At 42.8% G+C, this 23,733-nt stretch overlaps 1 protein-coding gene across 3 annotated transcripts in view; it reads left to right on the plus strand.

Annotated features, from left to right (window-relative positions):
* PAX3 (paired box 3) overlaps positions 1-23,733 on the plus strand; it is a 77,349-nt gene that overhangs the window by 36,587 nt on the left and 17,029 nt on the right. For 2 of the 3 annotated variants that reach the window (XM_032193315.1, XM_032193316.1), the window contains exon 5: positions 13,719-13,924. In XM_032193315.1, the coding sequence (XP_032049206.1) occupies positions 13,719-13,924 (206 nt within the window). The remainder of the gene's footprint in view (positions 1-13,718; positions 13,925-23,733) is intronic. The other variant, XM_032193318.1, reaches the window with a different exon arrangement.

Genomic DNA, 23,733 nt, shown 5'->3' on the forward strand with positions numbered 1-23,733 from the left:
GGGTGTTGAATACTTGTCTTTTTTTAAGCTTCTTAGAAAATCCCACCAAAATACATACTGCTGGGTACACATAAGTAGGAGGGAGCAGCCTATGCTACTGGTTGCGCTCCTTGCAGTACTCATCCCGGGGGACTTTCTGTTTCAGGTTTGACTTCATGATTAGATGTGCCTCTTACGTAGCCCAACCCAGGCTCCCACTGGAGGACCTGTTTCTGTCCGCCTAGGAAAGCTCTCTCATCACATATTTTCTTATGGAGCTATTAAGGCTTTTACTTTTGGTGTTAGGGAGCATCCAGCATCACATGTATGAGTTCTGCAAGCTGCGGTGCTTGCAGTCATGTACGAGTGGAACAAATAGGGATTTCAGTTCAGTGGTGCCATAGCACTGGAAGGCAAGATGAAGCAGGAGACAGAACTTTTATAGCTAGATAGTTGATATAAAGCTTTTCCCAGATCTTTTTTCATCTCTTCCCCTCCCCCTGTAATGTTGAGGACCTGTGGGAAACTGAGAGAACCTTAAAATAGATGCTATCAATTAACCCTACAGCCTAGCAATTGAAGATAGCTGATTTTACAGAGATCAAAGATTGTAGCTATGAAACTAGGCATTTTAACAACTTTTCTGAATTCATGCATTTACATCTTGGCAACTTTGTGGGATTTTTTTTTTTTTTTTTTTTTTTTTAAATATAGCAAAACTGTTTGGGGCCATTTTCACTTTTATATCATAGGATTTATGCTTTTTCTGGAGGTTAAAACCATCAGCTGTAATTAAGCCATTGATTTGTCAGTGTGTAGAAGATCATCTACCAGTGAGCTCCTCTTCATGGTCCAGAAAACAACACAGGTTGTTTCATTGGATTCCCAGCTGGAGGAAAAAATAAATAAAATGAAATTAAAGGACATATACCCTGTGTCTTGTGTGAATGGAAAACTCCTGATACATGAGGGTGATGAAGGGCTAGCAAGGATATGTAAGTCATGTTTAAGGTACATGCTCTCCATTTAGATGATCGAGTTAATTTGTTGTTCAAACTCTGGGTGCCTATGCTGCAGGGATACTGCGTGCAATGTGTGCAGATCAGCGCTGCCTTGGGCTGTGTCCTTGGGTTATAAATGATCCTACAGCACACGTCTGCCTTTGTGAAATTAAAACTGCCTTTTTTTCTCTCCTAGTTTTTGTACTAGGTGATTGCTACCATTGGCCTTAACAGAAGGTGTATGTTGTCTTTGTACGTTTGTTTGCAGATTATGCACTGTTGTGTGCTGTGTTGCATGTTCGTACTCTGTATGTAAGGTGTTCCAGTTGTATGTTTTGGCCATCGATATGTCGAGGATATGTGTAGCATGTTTTGTGATACTGGTCTCTGGAAACTAACTGAGGTAGTGTGAGAACAGAACCACGGAACACAATCAGGAGAAGTTAGTGAGGACTGGGGATCTGGCACCTTGGGTTGCACATCTTGGGTGTTGGACCTGGGCGGTTGTAATTGTAGGTGGGGGTGCAGGAGTTCTACCAGCCTGAGGTGTAGCAGAGGTGTAGTACTTACTGTATCTATACGGCTTCGCGCTTGCTGATAAATACAGGATAGATCAGATAAACGGCCCAAAGCAGCCTCAAATTCATGAGACTATTAGAAACTGAACCACTGTCTAAGCCCCAGTCTAATATTTTATCCCTCTGCTCAGGCTTTTCAGTATTCCTATTTATTTAAAGGCTTATCTAACACTTTTGAGGAAAATCGCTGGATCTTCTTGTATTCCACTGTTTGGCACCAAGGCAGAGAAAGCTGAGAAATAGACAACATACTTATAGCAACTTAAGCTCTGTAATTTCAATTACTTAAAATAAGAACAAAACAAAAAAGCAGCCTAGAAAACTCTTGTCGTAGCCCTTTGCCAAAAGCCACGCAGTAGCTGGGGCTGACCCTGCCTCGGCTGCCCAGGCAGTGCAGCAGCAGGTGGGGCAGCTCCTGGGGGAGTTGTATTTTGTAATACACAGAAGGCAATTCCCAGTCCCCAAGATGGGGGAGGCCTTATTTGTTGTTTAATTTGCTCAGTTTGACTTAATTTGTTTAATTTACACCTTTCTGGGAAATGTTTTGCAGTCAATTTTTCTCCAGACCTGCTTAAAATCATAGTTCTATTTACACAGCTAAGAAAATACTGAGTGCCATGGTGAAGTCTGCTATAATTATATACTGAAGGCAATAGTTGGACGATTTATATGGGCTTAGTAATGCAAGTTTTAAGTTGTGCTCTGTGCATGCTGTGGATTGCATGCCTATCAACACACACGTTTTGTGTCTAATTGTTTTAAACCTCTGTTAATGTCAGAGTCATAAAAGGGGACTTGATGTCAATTAAAGCTTTATCTCATTTTGATTCCTGAACAAATATTCCTTCAAAGTAAGTTATATTGGAGGAGGAAGAAGAAAGAAACGAGAGATCATAATTTTAGTGTCCGTGCAAAGCCTGCAGGACACACCAGCAGGCATTCTGCTGCTTCAGTCTTTGTTTTACGCCAACGGAGGAATCTTTAAGAAAAGCCAGCATGTTTATCTCGCAGGCTTGGTGCAGTTATTTTTTCAGTTTCTGGGGCTGCTAATAATTCAGAGAGACAGTTATAAATTTATTGTTTATATCTGTAGGGGTTTCAAAGCAGATGATGTAAGTGTGAATATGTTTAGTCAAATAATTCTTGACATCTCTGCCATTAGGCATTCACCAGTGACCATCATTCTTGGAGGTTTTCAAGAGCGTTTATCAGCATCTGTCAACAAGTAGTAAATGAGGCCAAATGTATGGCAATTAAATATGTCTGTGGCAGAGAATGGATCATGAGTGACTCCCAGCTGGACAACTCTTCCAGCATGGTGTATCGGTCCCGTCCACTGACTGTGCTGAGGTTGGCTGATATTGGGCTTTGCTCCGTATTTTGGTTTGTTTGAAAAAGTGTGGGGTTAGAAAAAGCGTGGGGTTTGTCTTGGAAATTAAGCTCTCCATATTTCTTTTGAACAAATAGCAAGCTGTATACCTTCCTTCATTACCAACAAATTGAAGTGCTAATCTTTTATAGCACCGTGCACGTGCAAATATATTTTTTTTAATCACCTAGATTTCAGTTGTCTCAATGCCTGCCTTAGAAGATGTCTTGCTTTGATTTGTCTTGTCCATTCAGTGTCTGTGTGATGGCAACAGTAAGGTCAGGGGGCATCATCTGCAAGCTGTGATGGCTGCTGTGAGGTTTGTCTGCTTGCACACCCAACCAGAGCGGTCTTGGTTGTGTGTAGGTGTTGCCTGGTGAGCTTCCAGGTGACAGTCAGTGGGAAGGATAATTGAAGGATGACACTCACTGGCACACGTGCTCCATGGGGCAAGAGAACAGGAGAATCTGCAGGTGTCTGACTTTTGCATGGCCCCAACTTAATTACTGTAGCAGCATCATAGGGTGTGTAATGAATGCAACGAGACTGATCCAGGGAGTCTGCTGCACCACTGAGTCCTTCACCTCCATGCTGGCAGCCAAGGTAGGAACAGGGAATGAAAAGGTCAGGAAGCAGCACAAGGGGGTGCTGAGCACCCTACTGCTACCCTATTGTAACAGTGAAAAGGGTCATTTCATCCCAAATACTGGAACAACCATAAGAGTAGAGGCTGTCTTTGGCCAGTGAGACAGGAGGGTTCAGTACCCAGGTCCGTGAGGGATGATGTTGGATTTTGCATTCAGCACCTCAATTCTTACGTAGCTGTTACAGACAGATTTGGCTGGAAAAGAGGCATTTGGCAGTGGTAGGTGGTACATTGGAAAATGAATTACAGGAATAGATCTAGCGAAAGGAGTAATTTTTTATCTATCTATTAAAGTCTAGAAAACAACAACAAAAATATTAGCAGTTTTGGATTGCTGCCACAAAATATAGCAAACTTTTTGCAAAGTAAAGCAATTTTTTGAGGAAACTGAGTCCTCAACGACAAAATCCAAAATTGTTTAAAAGAAAAAAATTGGCCATCCCAAGCCCTGAGAGTGATAGACCTGATCGTACATGTATAATTCAATCCAGTTCTGCAGTAGGTAAAAGTCTTAAGGTGTGAGTGGCTGCAGCTGTGGATTTAAGAAGAGATCATAGCTTTGATTTCCCATAGAGACTTGAGAGGACTGTGGTGTTGACAAGGAGCTGAAACTACCTACAGCTTGCTCTGTCAGTGCTGTTTCAGATCAAGGATGGTTTTAATACAGGTATTAGAGCTAGTTAAAAGGTACAGAAAATGTATTAAATGTATTAAAACATTCTCTTTTTTTTTTTTTTTTTTTTTTTTTTTTTTTACTGTAAATATTAATATTTTCAGTATTTTCTTTCAAAATGTTTCAGTTGTGTTAAAGTTGGGTAAAGCCCAGTGAAGCAATGCATAGCTATTTTTGAAAAAAGCTCATAAATCTTTTTTGTCTTGATGTGCCCAGTAAGTTTGATAACTTAAGGGATTTTGGTTATGTGTGTTGTTTTCCTTCTTTCCTTCTTTCCTTCTTTCCTTCTTTCCTTCTTTCCTTCTTTCCTTCTTTCCTTCTTTCCTTCTTTCCTTCTTTCCTTCTTTCCTTCTTTCCTTCTTTCCTTCTTTCCTTCTTTCCTTCTTTCCTTCTTTCCTTCTTTCCTTCTTTCCTTCTTTCCTTCTTTCCTTCTTTCCTTCTTTCCTTCTTTCCTTCTTTCCTTTCTTTCTTTCTTTTTCTTTTTTTTTTTCCTTTTCAAGAAATTAAATCAAATATAGCTTATAGATTTTTTTTTTCCTTCTAAGAATCCATGCTGCCTATGTAGTGAGAGATTGCTGACAGCTTAATTATTTGCCTTGCTTTAACTCTCTAATAGAGTCTCGTTATTTATCTAGAGACTCCTTCATTTGCTTTATTTCATTTCTCAGCTGACAAATTCCATCTCCCAGGATACTCAATGTTTTCAGTCTTAATTGGTTACCAATCAGCTCTTCCATCAGCTGATACCAGCTTGAAGGCTTGTTGCCAGTCCCTTCTTAGGATGTTCTGTGAATTGTGCAAGAGAGATTTATCTTTCCTCTCAAGTCTTCCTGTGTTTTAAAGTATTGCCTAAAATTCCAATTTTCTCAGAGCTTGTTGAGATTGACCCTCATTTGGATTTGAGTTTTAGTTCCCTTCACCTTCTCATAAATTTTGTAAATTTAGGAGGCAAAATTGTTCTTTCATGTTGAGCCCTGTGGAAAATTTTCCTTGAAATCTCACTGTGATTTTTGAGAGAAGACAAGATGTTGCAATACTTAAACACAAGGTTGATGTTCTCAGTGTTACCATGGATGCTCCCCATAGGAAGGATTGGAAAAGCCCCCAGATGTAGGCACTCATGAGCTCCTGGCAAAAGTCAATGGGATGTGTTTGTGATGCCTCTTCATGCTTGCAGAAGTCCCTCCTCTCACAGTCAATAGGATGTATTCAGATGTGGTCTGGAGTGACTCAGAGCCCAGTGACAGTGAGAACATCAGTCTGTCCCAGGGCACTTTATAACACCCGGGGCCCTCACAGTGCCTGCTCTCTGCATGAACTTCTTCCCTGGGATCTGCAAAGATGCACATGAGATTGAGCAAGGGCCAAATCTTGCCTGGATCCAACTTTGCTCTTTCACCAGTGGAAACACCAAAGTAGTCCTTTAAGGCTGGTGGATAGGAACTGTGCTCAGCCAGCAAGGCAGTCTGTTTTTTTGGGGGGGCTGTTGGAGCAGCTGAATACTTATTTAGTTGTGAATCTTGAGCTCACCCTGGTGTGGACACCAGCCTCCAAAACCACAGGGAAAGGCCCCACAGGCTGCACCAGTTTTATCCCAAACTGTATTATTTTTTGTTTTGGGTAGTGTGTGTAGAGCTGGCTGAGGGTCTGGCTTGCCTTGGCCTCAGTCAGGAGGGGAGGACTGGATTTTGTGCCCTCCCTTAGCAGGTGTTATGGGCTAGGAACTCACTAGCATTAGACAGTGAGCTCACATGTGTGCATGCTGCCTGTGCAATAACAGCCCCTGAGTGTTAACGGCAGTTCCTTTATGCTTAGTGTGCAGCAGAAAATAGTAATAATTTCCCATGCACATTTACAGCAGTGAAACTTCAGAGCAGGATCGGACCCACGTGCAAAGATGCCAAGTACTTTAATGTTACTTGTATCAACAAAACAAATCTCTTAGAAGAGGAGGTGGGGGAATAAGAAGAGATTTTTGTAGCTGTTGTATTTGCTGTTTCCTCTTCCCTTCCTTTCACTCTAGAAATTCCTTATCCTTTCATGCACAGTTGAGAATTAGCCATTTATTCTTAGTGCTGGCGATGCAGTCTTTGATATTTAAAATGGAATGTGTTCCTTTTTGATGCTCTGTGGTTTTGAATGAAGTACATGCTAGCAGATTAATGGTGCAGAACAGTTATATACTGGCCATTTTTTTTTCCTTTCCATATTATTTCATCATTCAAAAAAATTTATTTATTTATTTTTTTAGGGACTGTAAATTAACTATTGTTTGTGTGGTAAAATTGTTTTCACAGTGTTGTCATTCTCTTCTAAGTTGAAATCGTTGAATAGCTATGAGCTGTCACATTTTTTGTAAGTTATAACTGCATCAAGCTGTGCTGACAAAATGTCCCTGCATAACTGTTAATATGCATTGTCATTTTAAGCATGAAAACAGTTTAGCTAATGATTTATCTCTTATAATGCAGCACTCGGGGCAGCTGTATGATTTGTCTCTTTAGCAAGTCAAGTAATTTCTTTAACAAAATGTTAAGCACAGATGGGCCATAGGCTGTCAGTTAACCATTATTGTGCATGCATCTGCTTGCCTTCAATGCACTGTTTTATGTATTCAGCCACTTACTTAGGCACTGCTCTCTGAAAAGCGGAACCTACTCTGATTGGCAAATAAAATGTTCATTTGTCTCTTCTTCCTATTGTTTTGTTTTGGTAACACATGTCAGCAGCTCAATTACCCAGTTCATTAACAGCTCCCAATGGACATGATGGCCAACCCATGATAAGGAGGGCGATTGTGGCACATATGGTCAATAATAGCCTGTCTCTTGGTAATTGTAAATAAAAGTCACTGTTGGCCATTTCCTTTTACTGCAGCTACTGTTTTCCTTTTCACTTCGCTGTACAAAGCACATTTCTCAATGTGAATCAGACCAACCAAAATAAAAATACCATCCACTCCTCTCCACAACCTCACTTATATCGCTGCTATGGCTGTTTTTGCCTTTCTTTGCTGACTTTTCAGTTTGCAGCTCACGGGAGATGCAGTCGCTCTTTGCCAATTCTGTTAACCGATTAATTACTCTTATTAATCAGTTTACTTAAACAGCAACATATTTTCTTCCCATTTCTCTCATTCTCTCAGTGAAGACTTTTGTAAAGTGCCTGTGGAGTTTAAAAAAGCCATTTACAATGTTTTTGTAAGCATGCCCTTTGCAAATAGCAGCGGTTTTCAAAGGGGGAATTGAAGTGTGACTTAATCCTTGTTAGATGAGTGAAATTCATGTCTAGAGCAGAGGGCTGCTTTTGGGTTTCGTTTCTTGTTTTTAAATATATCATAGTCAAAATGCCAGTAAAACAGGTTAAAAGAAATTTTACTACTTATTAGAGTTTCACATCTTATCAAGTATTCTGTCACTTTCTAGCAAGACTGAGAATTGTTTCTCACACACTTTCTGATTCTAAATTTTCACTTTTTTAACAGGGAACTTTTAGTAGCATTAGCATATTTATCTTAACCACACTGAAGTCTTTTGTGTCTTCTTGTTTTGTTCATTGTTTTTTAAAATTTGCTTTTCAGTCAAAGCAGAGCAGTTAACTCTAACTGCTAGCAAATTCCGACTGCTAACAAATTCTGGTCTATGACCTATTAGGGTGAAATTTAGGGTGCTGAATCTCCCAGTGAACTGGATAAAATTGCAGCTTGGGATCCTGGAAAACTTGCCAAAAGTGCTTAGGGGGGGACCACTGCAACCCTCAGTTTCAGGGTGCTTTTTTAGTCATAGGAACTTGCTTGATCTTGGATAATGGGTTCGGCAGCTGAGGGTCCAAAACAGCTCGCAGGTGTCCGGACGGTGACCGCAGGTCTCCAACACCCGTCCCCGCTGCCGGCCGTGTTCGCAGCAGGCCTGCAGCCTCCACCCGGGGCAGCGGGCACCCGGGGAGTTGTTGCGTGTCAGGCTTTATTTGTCCGGGTTTGATCAGCGTGGGGCTGGCAGGCTCTGCTCTGCCTGGTGGCCCCTTGCTGTGGCGGGGAGGAGGCAGAGGGAGCTTGGCGTCGCCTTTCAGCGGAAAGCAGAGGGCCGCCGTGCTGGCAGAGAGGCGGTTGCTTGACTCCGGAGCCTTAATTTTATTTTGTATGCAAATACAAACCTGCCCCTAAACTGGGAGGGAGGGATGGCGGGGAGGGGGGGAAGGAGGATGCTGGTAGGAAGTAAAGATGCAGTTTTATTCTCTTGTGGACTTTACTCTGAGGAAAGAAAGGTGTGTTTCTGGTCCAGCAGCTGCTGGAGTGCCCGATGCCGAAATCCTTCCCCAGCTCAAGTGCGGGTCTGAGCACTGGGGGCTTCTGCGGGGAGCACCAGGGTGAGCCTTTCAGCCTGACCTCCCGATGGCTTCCCCCTTCTCCATCCCTTTCCCTTCCAGTTCCTCAGCCACACCACTCGTGCCGTGTCCAGGCCCCGATGCGGTCAGGGGTCTCGCGGGGCTGCCTCCAGGTGCCGTTTTGGGGCTGGGGAGTGTGGATTAACCCCTGCTGTGCGTCCCCTTCCCCCGGCCGCCCTGCCCGGCCCCCCGCCCGCCCCCGCCCGCCTCCTTTGTGCCGCCCGCATCCTGCCAGGCAGGTGTCAGAGCCCTGAATGCGGGCTAGGGCCCTGCTGATGGATACCACAGATGGAGCGTGGAAATCGGCAGAATGGGCCTCAGCCACAGGCCATTTCTTAGGACCCAACAAAAGCCTCCAAATAAGTCAACAAAAATCCCAAAGATCACAAAGAGAAAGTGTCATTTGTCATTTGCCGCGGGTCCCTGTGGGGGCGGCGGCCCTGCCGCGTTCCTCCTCGCCTGCACCCGAGCCGACACGACGGAGGTCACCCGCGTCCCCTCCCTCCCACCCGCATGGCAGCCACGGGTCCCCACGAGCCCTGCCATGAGCCCTGCCACCGGCACGGGACGAGGCGCTGGGAGGGCGGCCTGTGGGGTGAGGGAACGCTGTGTCAACGGAGGAAGGCCAGCAAAGTGGCCAGCAGCCACCCTGCTCTCGTGACTCATTATCCAGTCTTGTTCTAGCAAGACCTGTGGCTAGTCAGAATTCATCTAGCGGCTGCCCTGCTTTAGAAGAAAAGGCTGTGGAAAAAAATAAAATAATAAAAATTAAACACTTTTAAGGTGCCCAAAAGGCTGCCAGAGAAGCTGTGCCTTCACAGGTCGCAGGAAGGTTGGGTTTGTGGTGTGCGGTGTGCTGCATCCATATGTATGGCTTTTAAATGGTTGTCATGTTTTTGTTATTTAATTATTCAAATGAAATGTCTTGCTGAGAGGAAAAACAATCCAGGGAATGACCTCTTGTGTGTTATTTTGTTGCTCAGTTTTTGCCCCGACACGTCTATTTACAGTGTTTGGAAAACCGATAATTGCAGAATTCCACGTGACCAAACGCCTGTGAAGCTGAGCAGGGACTTCTTCGAGTTGTAGTGCTAACTGGGATGCAGCCTCTCCTCAGGCCACCAGACAGGTCACGAGGGGCCAAGGGACAAATAATTGCTCTTTAATGCTGTAATTCCTTCTTTAATTAAACTTCATGGCTCAGCTACTGGCGGTGCTTTTGGCTGCCGCTCCCATTTTGCTTGGTGTGGTGAGGAGGGAAGCTGCGAGCCCCGTGCACGGTGAGTCTCCTTGTTTCCCATTTATAGCCTGCAGGGCTGGAGTACTGGGATCATTAGCACAAACGTAAAGGCTAGTGATATGTGTGATGTGGGTCTGTGGAGGTGGTGGAGAAGGAAATAACCCAGCTAAAATCTGACCACTTTTTCCTATGCTGAACGGTGTCTTATTAGACCATGGAAGTCGGTGCATCTATTAGAGAGATGCTGCTTAGCAAAAGAGATGTACACCCTGGCTACAGAACAGATGTAAAATAATTACTGCTGTTTTACAGGCTGAGGTGTGTCCAATTTGTGTGCTCAGCCAATACTCTGATAGGCTTCTCACCTATATAAAATTTTAATAACAGTAAGCAAAGATGAGGATAAAAACGTCCCTGGAACTAATCCTTGTTAAAAACACTTAATAGCAAATAAAAATAGTGTAGTCTGTCACACAGACATGTAACTATCATTTGAGCTTACATTTGTCTGATTTTTAATATCATGGATCAGACAAGACAAAGGAACTCAGTGTTTTCAATAAAGCTGCTCGTGGTAGCCAGGTCTGGTAAAGGGTAATACTGATGAAATCAGAGGGATATGAAAGCCATTTAATTTGATATGCATTTTCTCCCTACTTTAGTTTTTATTACTTTATCTCTAAATGTTAGCATCTGTGTAAGACACATTGTCTGGCTCTTGGATACTTTGCTCAGTGTTTTCTGACTGGTTTATCTTTGTCCGTTTCATATACTGCTTAATGAAATGTAAAGCTAAAATGAAATCAAGTCAGTGTTTTGTTCTCATTGCTGCAGGAATACAGGGTGCAGGGAAACATCACAAGATTTTGCTATGTCTTCATAAAACATTTTTAGAAAGATCATTATAGGCCTCCTGACACCCAGTCAGCGAGGGCATTCAGGTCAGAAACGTGGCAATAAATATCCACTCTAAGCTGCACAGTTTAAGCTGGCTCTTTACAGGCACGTATGTAGGTGCCTGACAAAGTCCCCCCATACACCCTGCTGTGACCGAGCAGCATCTCACCCTGGACTGGGGGGGGCTGTGCGGGGCCCATGCTGCAGGCTGTGGTGCTTCCCCATCCCCCATAAAAACCCCTGCGGTGTGAGCGCTGCTCCAGGTCAGGGTGCTCAGCGCCATGTCTTTGCATCTTTGCTCCGCCGTCGGGGTTGTGCCTGCCTTCAGGCAATCTGCTCTGCAGAGAACTTTCAGAAGTACAGTGCCCCACTGCTCCAGCTTGCCTCAAGTCTGCTTTTCAAAAAACGAGCAGGAGCAGAACAAAACCTAGAGGAGCCCTTGCTTGACCCAGGCGGTAAGGGTAGAAGAGAGTGATGTAGCTGCGTGTGGGTGCCATAGGTATCTGAGGCTAACGTGGGGAAATGATTGAAAAAAAAAAAAAGCCCTGTATTTTTTTTATGTTTAATTGTATTTTTGAACACCAGTATGAAGCTATCATGTAGCTTGGCAGTTGGAGGAAAGCAGGTGCCACTGATTCACTTGGGTTGGGGCTCCAACTGAGACTTGGGATTTGTCACCAACTTCTTGTGTTATCTTTATTTTGGGATACCCTAGGATTGCTTGTTTCGTAAGGCATGAACTTGAACTACTTGGGACAGGATGCTTGTACTGATTCCCCTTTGTCATCAGGGACAATATTCTCCAGAACAGCTAAATCCAGTCTTACTTGGGGCAAAACTTTTGCACAAGCAGGAGTCTGAGAGATGGATGTTCTCACAGTGCATTTATGTTGAGCTCTGTGGGAGTTTCTCCTGATGTCCTGCATATGTTGGGTCCAAAATATTTATGGTGTCTGGACAATGAAGATATCTTTCACATAAGAGCCTCTTGGCTAGAGTAATTACACTTTTTTTTTTTTTTCTTTTTTACGCAGAAATCCATAAACTCTTCAGCTGAGCTGCTTATAAAAGAACTTTGTCTTTCTCATGCTGCAGGACTAAATAAACAGATTAGGTGTATTTATTAGTTCAAACAGCTTGAGTGAAATTGGAAATGTAAGATAGCTAGTGCTGAAGAAGGTGGGGGGTTTTAGCTGCAGCTTGAGGAAGAGTGATTTCTGTTCTGGCTTTGTGTTCTCAGCTACTTTCAAATAAATCAAGTTAAGAAGATTATTTTAAATCAATGTCTGTATCAATAATTTATTTGGAATTATTGAAGCAGTAGAAGCAATGATTGCATTTCAACAGAACAAGCAGTTTCAGCATCGCTGGGGAGTGTCTGCCCTCTTTAGGTGGTTTCCCTTGAAGTCTTGGGGAAGAAGGGGAACGCTTGTTGCCTGGGACAGCAGCAGATGCAAGTGAAGACTGGCTTTGAAAACCTGTTTGTTTGTTTTTTGTTTGTTTGTTTGTTTGTTTTTGTTTTTTTGGTTCATTATGGCTTGCTGGGGAAAGAAAATGTGGTTGGGTACTGTAAGAGTCTTTGCTGCCTTCACAGCTGTAGCTATGGGTTTAGCCCAGCCGGGCTGTAGCTGGAGTGCAATTACCAGGGAGCACAGCCTGAAGCTCTCGTGGGCACTGAGATCGCTCCACGACTTCTCCTGTAAGGCTGGAGAGTTGTCCTCCAGCTCACAGCATGGGCTGGGACGGAGGTCCTGAGAACCAGAAGCATATCACAGGGGATGTTTCTTTATGATTTTCCTTAAGCACCTGCTTGGGGCACGGTGCGAGGGACCTGTGGTCCAACACTGGGAGGCTGGTCTGCATGCACATCCCGTGAGCCATCAGCACCCACCTGCATCCGTCTGTAGCCACGGTCTATTCTGGAAAGCCTCCCTAGGCTTTCCAGAAAGATTTCTTGAGAAATCATGAAAAGATTTCATGAGAAATCATGAAATGTTAGGGGAAGGAGGCGATGCAGCCTGTTCTGTATTTCAGTTCTGGTTGTCACACATGTGATACGCTAGTATCTCCTTGCATTAGCGACTGGAAGAGTTGAGTCAAAACAAATTATTGCTCTGAGCTATTTTTACAGGAATTCTCTGTACACCATGTCTTTTTTTTTTTTTTTTTTTTTTTTTTTTTTTTTAATTAACACTTTTCTGGACTGTTCAGAGGTTGTTAGGCGGTCCTAAGACAGGCAAGTAAGTTGCGAGAGAAGGAACATTTAAATATCCATTAAACATGGAATTCAGAATATAGGATAAATACTACACAAGCCATAAAGTGAATATAATTGAAGAAACCAATTCTCCTAAATTCGAATATTATGTAGTAGAATATTATATTCAATGCTTCTTCAAAGTGTGATGTTGTAATCACTTCCATAACCATTTCAGCAGTAAGGTTTCACTGCTGGATCTATAGGGAAAGTCACACGCACGTGCATCCACAGTGTCAGACCGTTTAAGTTACAGCACGCACACCGGTGTGACAGATATTTGCATTTGTTTAGCAGTTAAGGGAAAAGAAGGAGGCTGTATCATTTGGATCTAAGCAGAACTACTTATGGTTTTAAGCACTTGGAAACCATTGGAAGAGTTAAAGCAAATCGAATAATTTGTCCATTCATTCAGAGAGATTTCTAGAGGTCCTTGAAGAATCTTGGGTCGGAAAAATGTGATAAACTCATATCTGAACTTCTGATAATTCTTTTTGTTTGAGCACGTTTGCACAGTGGAACATTTAACTCTGATTTGTTTCTCACTTTTTGCGGTTTTGAAGTTTGCCACTCAGTTCTGAGTCATGGGAAGAAAAAACAGCTTTTCCACATAAGAAGATTTCATAAAATCTTTTGATTTTTTTTTTCCCTCAACTAAAGATAATTTATTATTATTTTTTTTAATTTCTTTTGAGCATCAGCACCCCAGTCTGATGAAGGCTCTGACATCGATTCTGAACCAGACTTACCTTTAAAAAGAAAGCAGCGTCGTAGCAGGACAACCTTCACAGCAGAGCAACTGGAAGAGCTGGAAAGAGCTTTTGAGAGGACACACTACCCTGACATTTATACTCGGGAAGAACTTGCGCAAAGAGCCAAACTCACGGAGGCTCGAGTTCAGGTATGTATTTAAAAGCTGCCTAACAAGGGGAATTTCCTTTCCTATTAGCATGGCAGTCCTTTTATATTTTCACACGATCCTGTTCTAAATTAAAAGGAAAACCTGAAGCCACGTTGTTTACAACCTTAGGGGTTTCTACATCTGTACATGGACAGTGATTTTCCAACTTTGTAAAACAACTGCTTTGAAAAACATTTTTTTGTGTGTGTTTTCCCCAGTAATTGTTCCATACCTACCATAAATACAATACTGAGTCTTTAGAGAAGAAGGTCTATTATCCCAGTTTGTTTATTTTATGCATTTGACAGCACTCTGCATATAATCAGTTCAGCTGTTGTGCCAGTTTATAGTTGTTTAACTGATTTCATCTGTTGTTGTTTGGGTCTTTCAGGCATTAACAGAGGAGAGAAAAACATTTTAAAAAGGACAATGTGTTTATAGAGCCGTGCAAGTGAGCAGAATAACTAGTGCAGTATCTATAGTTTACATTTAGGTTAGCTTTTGAAGTTGATTCAAACCTTGTAATATCTCTTTTATCCCCACTGTCAGTTTAATTCAAAACAAAATAAACCCTCAAATAACTGTTAGGTCTTCACAACTTCATGTAGATCTGGATTGTCTAAAACAAGCTAAAGTGCTGGAGGAGTAAATCATGGAGTTGATTTAGATTAAAAAAAAAAAAAAAAAAAAAAAAAGCATGAACCTGGGTTTTCAGATGTCCAAAATGCTCAAATAGTAGCTAAATAATTCTGGAATAAACTGCAGCCAGGAGTTCAGGTTCACACTAAGACTTGCTCTGTTTCACAACACAGAAGCGTGTCCTGTGAAATGTTTAATGCCACAGGCGGAATCCTCCACTGCTCTGGTGCTCTTTCACTAATTGACATGCGAGAGTCATTTGAAAGCGTGCCCAGCTTAAATCAGTCTGAGGTGCACGTGTTTGTAAGCAAAGGTGCGGTTGGGTGACAAGCAAAATGAGTGGTAGCTTGTGATCTAACCAAGCATCCAGGTGGGTTTGGCTGCTTTGGTGAAACTGTTGTTGTGCTTTGACCCTTTGAAGCTCAGCCTGAGGCATTCAGACTCTGGAAACCAAAATAGGCTTCAAAATATCCCTCTGACCTTTTAAGACAAGGATGCCTATTGCAGCCTGCCTGTGTTTACTGACTACCATCTCAAAAGATCCTGCCTCTGTCACTTTTACCTGATAAATGTGTTTGCAGAAGACTTCAGACCAAATTTCTTGCAAGTGTTTGTTATGACTGTGCAAGAAAATCAGATGTATGGATGAATTTGTCTGGAGGGCAAACTCAGTGGTGCATGCCTCTCTTCTTAACCTGTTTACTAAGTAAAATGCTTGCAAAACATCTTCGTATATAGACTTGGGCCAGGTAAGACCAAATCAAGCCCTGGGAATCCTTCATGCAGTAACATAATATAGATAACTTCCTACAGACATACCGTTACCAAACGAACAGGATCTAGGATATGACGTTTTAGGCTATGTTAGCCTCAGTGGAAAGATACGATAAAATGAAAAAGACCCTGTTCATGTTTTTCTAAATCAATGACCCACAGCTAGAAGAAAAGCAGAACTCTCATTAACATAACAGCTGTCTTAATGTGGCTTTAACCCTGTGACTTTTTACATTCCTTATGGCTTCCTTGGTTCCCTTGAGACGCATCTTGTCTCACACCACTGCTATGATCTACAGCCACACGAATTCCCCAGTACCTCTGACATATGGATATTTTACCTCACCCAGCATGGAGGAAAGTTCCCAGTCAATCAATGATTAAAATACCAGAACAAAACCTTTCTGGATTAAAGATGAGCCGGGGCTGAAGTAGCCAGCCTGTGGGTAGCTTCCTAGTGCACTCCATCTGTCTGGTACCCTTGGAGGCTGGCAGAGTGCTTTAGCAGTGGATTAAGGAATACAGGATTTTCCTTATCAGCATTCAACACCTCTCTACAGCCCCTTAAAATAGCCACCTATGATGGGCATGAAATAAAAGACGACCTGTGAAAAGAAATAACCTTAAGAGACTCGAGCCTGAGAGGGCTGGATAGCCATACTGATGTAGCATTCAAGCTTTCTTAGTCACACTTCTGTTTTGGTAACAGTATGACAGAGATCAGAGATATCAAATTTTATATGGTCATATACACAAAGATCTCTTTGACTGCTTCCAGATCAAGCATTATGTACAAGAGCTGGCTCTTTGCAGCCTGAGTCTGGGTAAACCCAGAAAATTCTTTTCTTCTCTTGAGATTTTCTAATGGGGTTGGCTGTAAGGACTGATCTTGCAGATTGCATTGCCTGGGAAGCTATTTAATTAATATTTAACTGATTACAACTGGACCAATGGGGTATTCTCACAGTCCCTCCATGTCTTCCTTTCTCTACCCTGTCAGTCCCGTGCTTCCCCTTTCCTTCGATTCCCCAAGGCGATCTCTGAACACCCACGAAAGGAAGAGTCTTAAACCTCCTAACCATCTATTTTCTCATTTCCCACTGTTGAAGGGTAACCAAATGCATGTTTCTAAGCTGGAGGGGGGTGGGGAAAACCACCTCTGGGCTGAGATCAAATTTAGAACATTTCAGCCCCTAAGGGGAATTTTTTGAAAGCTACAAGCAACTGAAAACAGACTTTACACTGTGAATGTTATTTGTGTACTTAAATTGTGGGGACAGGAAAGGCTTTTGGGGGAAGAAATGTTGAAACAAACTCCACGTTGCAAGAATCACAAGTACTATAATTATCACAAGTACTTCAGCACTGAGTGTAATAAAGCGTTAAAATGCTCCCTGTGATTTCTCCTGCCGTGCCTTTGTGCTCAAGGACACTGTGAGTCTCTCCCTTGTGTCTGAGCCTGGATGTCATGTGGAGACGGGGCAACCTCCTCCCCTGCCTCTTCCAGAGGCACTCGGCTCTGTTCTGCACATTAGATGAAGCAGGAAGGGAAAAGTTCTTTGGTGTTGTGCATTTATCAGAGGCAATTCCAAAACTTAAGTCCCCATGGTCTAGAATGACCCTTTTTTTTTTTAAAAAAAAAAAAAAAGTGTTGCTCTTTAACACGAAGTTAAAACTTCACATATTGTAAGTTAAAATCACAAATGTGCAGTGCTTTACTGGTCCAGTTAAAAAAACTCTTTAAAACCATTAAGTCAGAGTGCAGGCCCTTAGTGTCTCTGGCATACTTTTACTGAATTAATCTGGAGGCTAATTCAGAAGTGAAGTTTTCTGTAGATACAGATCAAGGGCTCTTTCTGAGCTTCAGAGAAACACAGCTATGGTTTCTTTTAACAAATGGTGCATAGGGACTGAAGTGGGTAGCATCTTCTCTAGCCACCTTCTGATTCCTGCATCAGGCTTATTTTTAGACCTGAATGAACTGGGCCAGCTTTGGCAGCAGTTTGGAGCCTGCCTCAGCCTGGCAGTGAGAAGTGTTTCACATCATCTTTCCGTTCTAAGCCTGGTTTAAGAGCAGCCTGGGGTGCACTGTGCGTGCCCAGTGCCTCCTCGCCGGCTGGCGGCAGGGAGGGAGGTGGTGCTCATTGTTGGTGCTCTGGGCAGCCCGCTGAGCCTTCAGGCTTGCTGTGTGGCAAGTGAAGGGCCAGCAGCCTGACTCAGCTGACAAGGACCGGCTGGTCAGACCCATCTTTCTGGGCTGCGTGTTGAAGGCAGGCCTCCTGCCTTAACAGAAACGAGAGCCGCGTGTTGGGCTGCGTGGGGACGTGCGCCTCGCTGTGTGGCACAGCGTGGGGCAGCAGGTCCTGCAGTGCCGGTTCCTGGCCTGGGCTGGTTGCAGCTGCATCTGCTGCCCCTCCAGCACCTCCGCTGCCTCCTGGCCCCTGCCCCAAGCAGGGCGTGCGGCAGTCCTGCTTAACCCCAAAAGGCCACGGGGGAAATTAGTTTGGACTCTTTTAGTCCATGAATAATGCTGAAAAAGCAGGGGAAAGTGGGGAAGAATTCTGAAACATGAATACATCCTGCCTGAAAAGGCTTTTCTAGGCCAAATCCCAGGTTTAAATTGTTTTGATTGAAAACTTTCAAAAAGAAAAATATGGTTTAACAGAAGAGTGTGTCTGACTGGCTACTATGATGGGGTTGAATAGTCACATATCAAACTCATAGTAAGTGTGTTAGCTTTTGTAAAAAGCTTATCACAGCCTCAGCAAATAGAAGTCCCACGAGCTCAAAGTCCTGAGTAGCTGGAAGAAAAACTGTAAAAATATTTTCTTTAGTGCTGTGCTTGCATATTGTTTTCTTTGTTTCACTCTGGCACAAGGGAGGGAAGAGAAGGGTTTTGGAGAAGACGACAGAGGGGGGCAAAGGTGAGAGAAGCAATGATGACTTTTAAGCTACTAGCAAGATTTGAGAGCTCTGAAGTCCAATCTCTTCGATCTCTTAGCTTGAAAAGTCTCTTCTCAGGGGCAAACAGTGAAAAGCATTCACTGGGAAATCATGGGAGACAGAGGACCTCTGCCAAAAAAAAAAAAAAGTCTTTATTTGCACTCAGCTCTTCTGAAATGGTTTGAGCTTGTACTTCAGCTGCATGGTCCTATGGGGAGATGGGATAAAGGAATGTGGGACAGATTCAGAAGCATTTAAGACCTCTCAATAGATCTTTACAGTTATTCCTAATGTGGTTTATGGAAAATTTATAGTGTCTCTTTTTTCAGCCTCTCCTTCTTGCATCATGTACAGGATACAGAAAGAAAATTCTGTGTGCATTCTTGTAGTAGATAACCCTGTAATTGCGTATTTTTTTTCCTGGGGTAAAGGAGGAATTCATATGGGTAAATTATTCAACTACAAACACATGGAGGCCCAAGAAGACGTTTATAAATATAAAGGAGAAGAAAGGATGTGATTTTGATTCTATTTTTCTGGTCTCTGCTGCCTGAGGGCTCAAATTAGTGGCGCTTTAATTTATAAATACACAGTTCAATGCGCTTATTCGTCAATATTCTGCAGAACTACTCAGCTGCAGTGTTTAGTAGTAGTTGTGCAGGACTGAGTCAGCCTTTCAGAGAAACATGTGAGAGTTGAGTATTTTGGATCACACTGGGAGAAGGTTGCAAGTCATTCCCTTTGGCACAGCCTAGTGGTTTGTCTTTTTTGGGGGGGTGATGGTTTTTGGAGGGGGGGGATGTTATTTGTCTTTTATTTGTTTGTTTTAAAAGAACTCAGGTTTCCATCACATTGCTAATGCAGCATGATGATTTCCATCCCTGCCAACAGCAGTAGAGTTAGCCTCTAGGCCTTTAGCCTCTCCCCATCAGAAGGCAGCTCAACTGCTTCTGATATCCCCCAGATGGGTCCCCTGGTGCATCCAGAAGGACTCCTGCTTCCAGGACAATAGGACATGGTTTTGGACACGTGGATTTGGGGTGGGGATTACGATGGGGAAGAGGCAGATACCATGAAAAATATTGTAAGGCAAAAGGAGGGAGATTAAATAAAATAAAAAACAACAAGCAACCACCACTCTTTGGCTAAAATTAGAAATGCCATTAACAATACATCAGTCTTTTGACTTTGTGTGTTTTTGGCACTCATGCTTGCAATGGTCAAGACTGAGTTTTAACAAAATATCCATGAGTTTCCTGCAAAATTTGCATCTCAGATGTTTTGCCTTGGCAGTTCAGAGATCTTTTTGCCTTAAAAGCACATAGAACACTCTGTTTTTATAATCAGACTGTTGAAATGTCAAGGCTAATTACGCTAGCGTGTTCCCAAGTGAATAAATGCATCTTTTAAAGAGTATCCTGTTGAGATCAATGAAATAAGATGCTGGCATGATCACTTGCAATCTAGTTAAAGCAAAAATGATAATAAGAAGTAGGATCTAAATATTAGAAAATAGAGAAGGAAGAAACCTATTAGGTCACTTAATACATTCAACACCAGTGCAATATATATATATATAATTATTATATTTGTTGAATATTATATATAGCATAGTGATTTCTTTTTGGTCAGTCCAGTCAGTTCTAAATGCATGAAGAACTCGGGCAACCAGTGCTTACTTCCCTTAAATGACTTCCTTTTATTTTACATTGCGCTCTCATTTTTCTTCAATTCTCTTTTTGAGGCCTTCAGAGATGAAAATTTTGGCCAGGCTCTGTGGTTAAACTTTGTTTCCAAATCGCCAGAGTAATTTACATTCCATCTCTGAAAGTGACATAGGAACTGGGGAGCCAGAGTCTCACTAAAGCAAACGTGACTTGGCTGCTAGTGCAGACATGGCTTTGGGATGCCTGGGTCACTCAGGCAAGCTGTGTTTCCTCTGGCCGTGTGCGCGTTTGCACAACAGCAAGCACAATGCTGACCCAATTTAGAGCTTTTGAATGCTATACCAGTACAAGCAGGTCATATTGCCTCTGACACAGTGCTGTTTGTGTAACTGTACTGCTGTATTTTGAGTCTCCAAAACACAGTAGCTTTTATATCCTTCGCTTTGCTTCCACGAGGAAATTCAATGTGGTAGGGGTGACCGCAGTGCTACCAGGCCTTGGGCTGCCTTGGACTGAGATCCTTGCTGTTGCTGGTGAAGGCAGAATACAAAATACATCAGTTTGTCTGGTGAAGCAGGACGTGGATACTTTAGAGTTAGTTTTCTCTTGCTCCCACTACAGGATGGCAGTTTCTGGTCTCCCAGTATGATGCTTGTGATTTTTACTGGTGGTTGTGCTGTACTTTGAGCTTCAGTGCGTTTAGGTGGTGAATGCCCAGAGGTGAGGCTGTGGAAGAACAGAAGTAAGCTATGGGGAACCTGCTAGATTTGAAAAATCGACTTGATAATGTGGGGAGTTTGTAATTTTGATGAAATTTACCGAATGTAAGAAATCTCTGTGTTTAAATCGTATTGGAAATGAACAAACCAAAGAAAGCATTTCCCTGGGTGTTTACAATCTGCTTTTAAGCATACATGTTGGCTTGTGCTAATTAGAATTATTTTTATGTATTGGCTTAATAATGACAAAAAAATTCAAGATTTCTTTAATTAGCAGTAAAAATGTATGTGGATTTTTCCATGATATGTGTTGATTATCATAGAATCATATAATATGATTAAGTGCTATGATTTTTTTTCCTGAAATGTTCAGTGTAAGTTAAGGCAGCTGAACATAGTCTAAGTAAAATAATAAGATTTCACAAAATAAAAAGTATCACTTCATCTAAAGCAGAAGGCATATAACTGCTTCTGAATAATGTTTGGCATCTGACTCGTTTTAATAAATATTACATAAAATATAAATAAAATGTTTGAGTTATTTAGTTTAGAGTAGTTTGGTCTTGGCTTTCTAAAATGGATTTTCCACTTTTTAGCACACCCATTTCACTTTCTTCATATTTCCTTTTCTCCTTACACTATTTCGTCTTCATGTTCTGTCTCACACCTGAAATCTGCAGTTTCTTGGTATGAAGTGGGAGTTTAACACGATTGCAAACTGTGATCGGATCCATCATGTTTCAAGCACAGGTCACCACGGCAGAATGGCCAAGCCACGCTCGGTAGTAAAAGCCATTGCATTAAAACATCCAGAATTAGATTCAGAGCTTCAGTTCACTTGTGAAAAGGTGGGATGGTCACAGCTGGGGCTACACTTACGGTCATTTTTTTATGATAAATACTTTTTACGTTTACCAAGGCAGATCCAAAGCCTTTTAAATGGAAACAAGGACATACGTGGATGAGCCCCCTGGTGCTTGCTATTAAGGTTTCTTTATGTGCCTTTCCATTGCCAGGTACTGAAGAGCGTGTGTGGTTACAGCAGCAGGGAGACCTTGGTGTTTGTGAGGGGGCTGAGGCCTTGTGGCAGATTCTTTGCATGGGCCAAAGTCCTGCAGCCACGTTCTGCAGAGGGGTCATTTGGTGGAAGCTCATTCTGCGGTTTTGAATATGTTCAGAGTATTTTGGCGAACCAGTTTTGGGCTACCTGTGGTGCTGGCCGGGGGCCTGCCTCGCAGCTCAGCGGGCCGGGCTGGCGGGGGGGTGGGTGGCAGAGCTCTGCGTACGTGTGTTTGTGGTGGGGCTGCTTCAGGCTTCTTGCTGCCACCGAGCGTGTCCCTTCATGAGAGGTTTAATGCGTATATGTAGTTCTGGAAACAGGCACATCTGTAAAATGAGTCAAGTATAGGCAAGAGCTATCATCTGTCAATGAAAGCATAACACGTGGCATTAATGCAAATCACTTGCTGCTACTGAATTCCAGGTTCGGATGCAACTCATTTTAACAATGATCCAGAGCTAGAAGACAGCCGCTTATCTGTAGTGGAAACAAAATCTCGTTACCTCATTTTGCTCAGGGAAATGCACATCGTGTAGTTCAGCTAGTGTTCCCAAAGCGTTTGAAGATCACCAGATAACCCTCTTGACCTGAAGAAGGGAGAGTGTCATGGAGAAAGCAACAGTTAATGACCTGGGTGGGCTAATTACAACATGCATTTACTGTTCCTTGCTTCCTCTGTGACCTCTATTATCCTTCCTAAATGCTCTTTGGCTCTTTAGCGATCCCCTACCTCCCTCTTCAGAGTATCTTGCCCCATCTTTTTTTTTCTTCTAATTTTCAAAAGAGACCTCTGCAGGAGTATGAGCCTCTGGTAGGCCTCGAGGAGTATAAACAGGTGGAAAGTCTGAGGAATAAATGAGGAATTCAGACTGAAATGTCAGTGAGGGAGGCGAAGAGTAATGAGAGAGGTGAAAAAAAATGTAGATGTCTATAGGATGGGAAAGTACAAATATTCTTGAATCTAAACCCATCTTCAACTGTTGCTCATCAGATAGGTCTCACCTCTCCACCCCTGGAGTGCCTTGTCCTGCAAGCTGCCTGCAGAAATAGTTTGTGTTGAGGCACAGATAGGTGTTGTTACATATAGCAGAAAAGCAAGAGCAGGACTCCTGAGGTAGAACAGAGGCTCCATCTGTATCTCCATCCTAAATCTCAAACTGTACTGAGGGTGAGTAACGGAGGAGGAGGCAGCTGTGTGCACTGAGCATCACCTTCTGAAAAGAGGGTGAAGCCAGATCAAGTGTTGTGGTGACAAATGTCCTACACCAGAAACCAGGTAGCCCTGTGAGTCCCCTCACTCCTGCTTATGAATCAGCAAGTGGTGGAGAAGCCAGGAGCGTAGTCCAGAATGTTCTACACACTTACATAAGGGCCACAGATGGTCTAATTGTTGTTACACCTAGAAATCTGGTCTGTGATGGCTGATTCATAAGCCAGTGTGGGCTGCTTGCTGGAAGGGTGATGGATCTGAGACCTAGCTTATTTTTACAAGTACGTCTACGTGTGGCTAATTAGCTAATGTGCCTCAGTGGCTTTCAGGGTAGACTGCCCACGGGCTGTACAGATGTACCTTGTGAGATCTTAACTGACAGTTAGCATCTTTTCTAATTGATGGTATCCAGCAGTTGCAGCTGCTTCAGGGCATACAATTATGAACAATAACCTGTCTGCTTTTTTACAAAATGTGTGTAGCCTTGCTTATCTCAACCTTTCTCTTCTGCAGTGATCCACCTCATGGAAAAGGTCTAGCACAGCAATCTAGAAGATGCTCTAAATCTGCAGCAGGGCAGTGCTGATGCAAGCTGGCTGCAGGTGTCCCTGCTGTGGCTGGCTGCCCTTCGTTCAGATTTGTGATGTGTAATCACTATTAATGTAACCAATATTTATTAGCCTACATGCTGCAAATATTACTGTGTTTGCATCTGTGAAGTCTTGCCTCTTCCTTTCTTGGAAGCACTAAGAGCCATCCAAGAATCGGAAAACTTAAAACATGAGCTGAGAATGATG

The sequence above is a fragment of the Aythya fuligula genome, chromosome 9 (assembly GCF_009819795.1).
Source record: "Aythya fuligula isolate bAytFul2 chromosome 9, bAytFul2.pri, whole genome shotgun sequence".
Lineage (NCBI taxonomy): Eukaryota > Metazoa > Chordata > Aves > Anseriformes > Anatidae > Aythya > Aythya fuligula.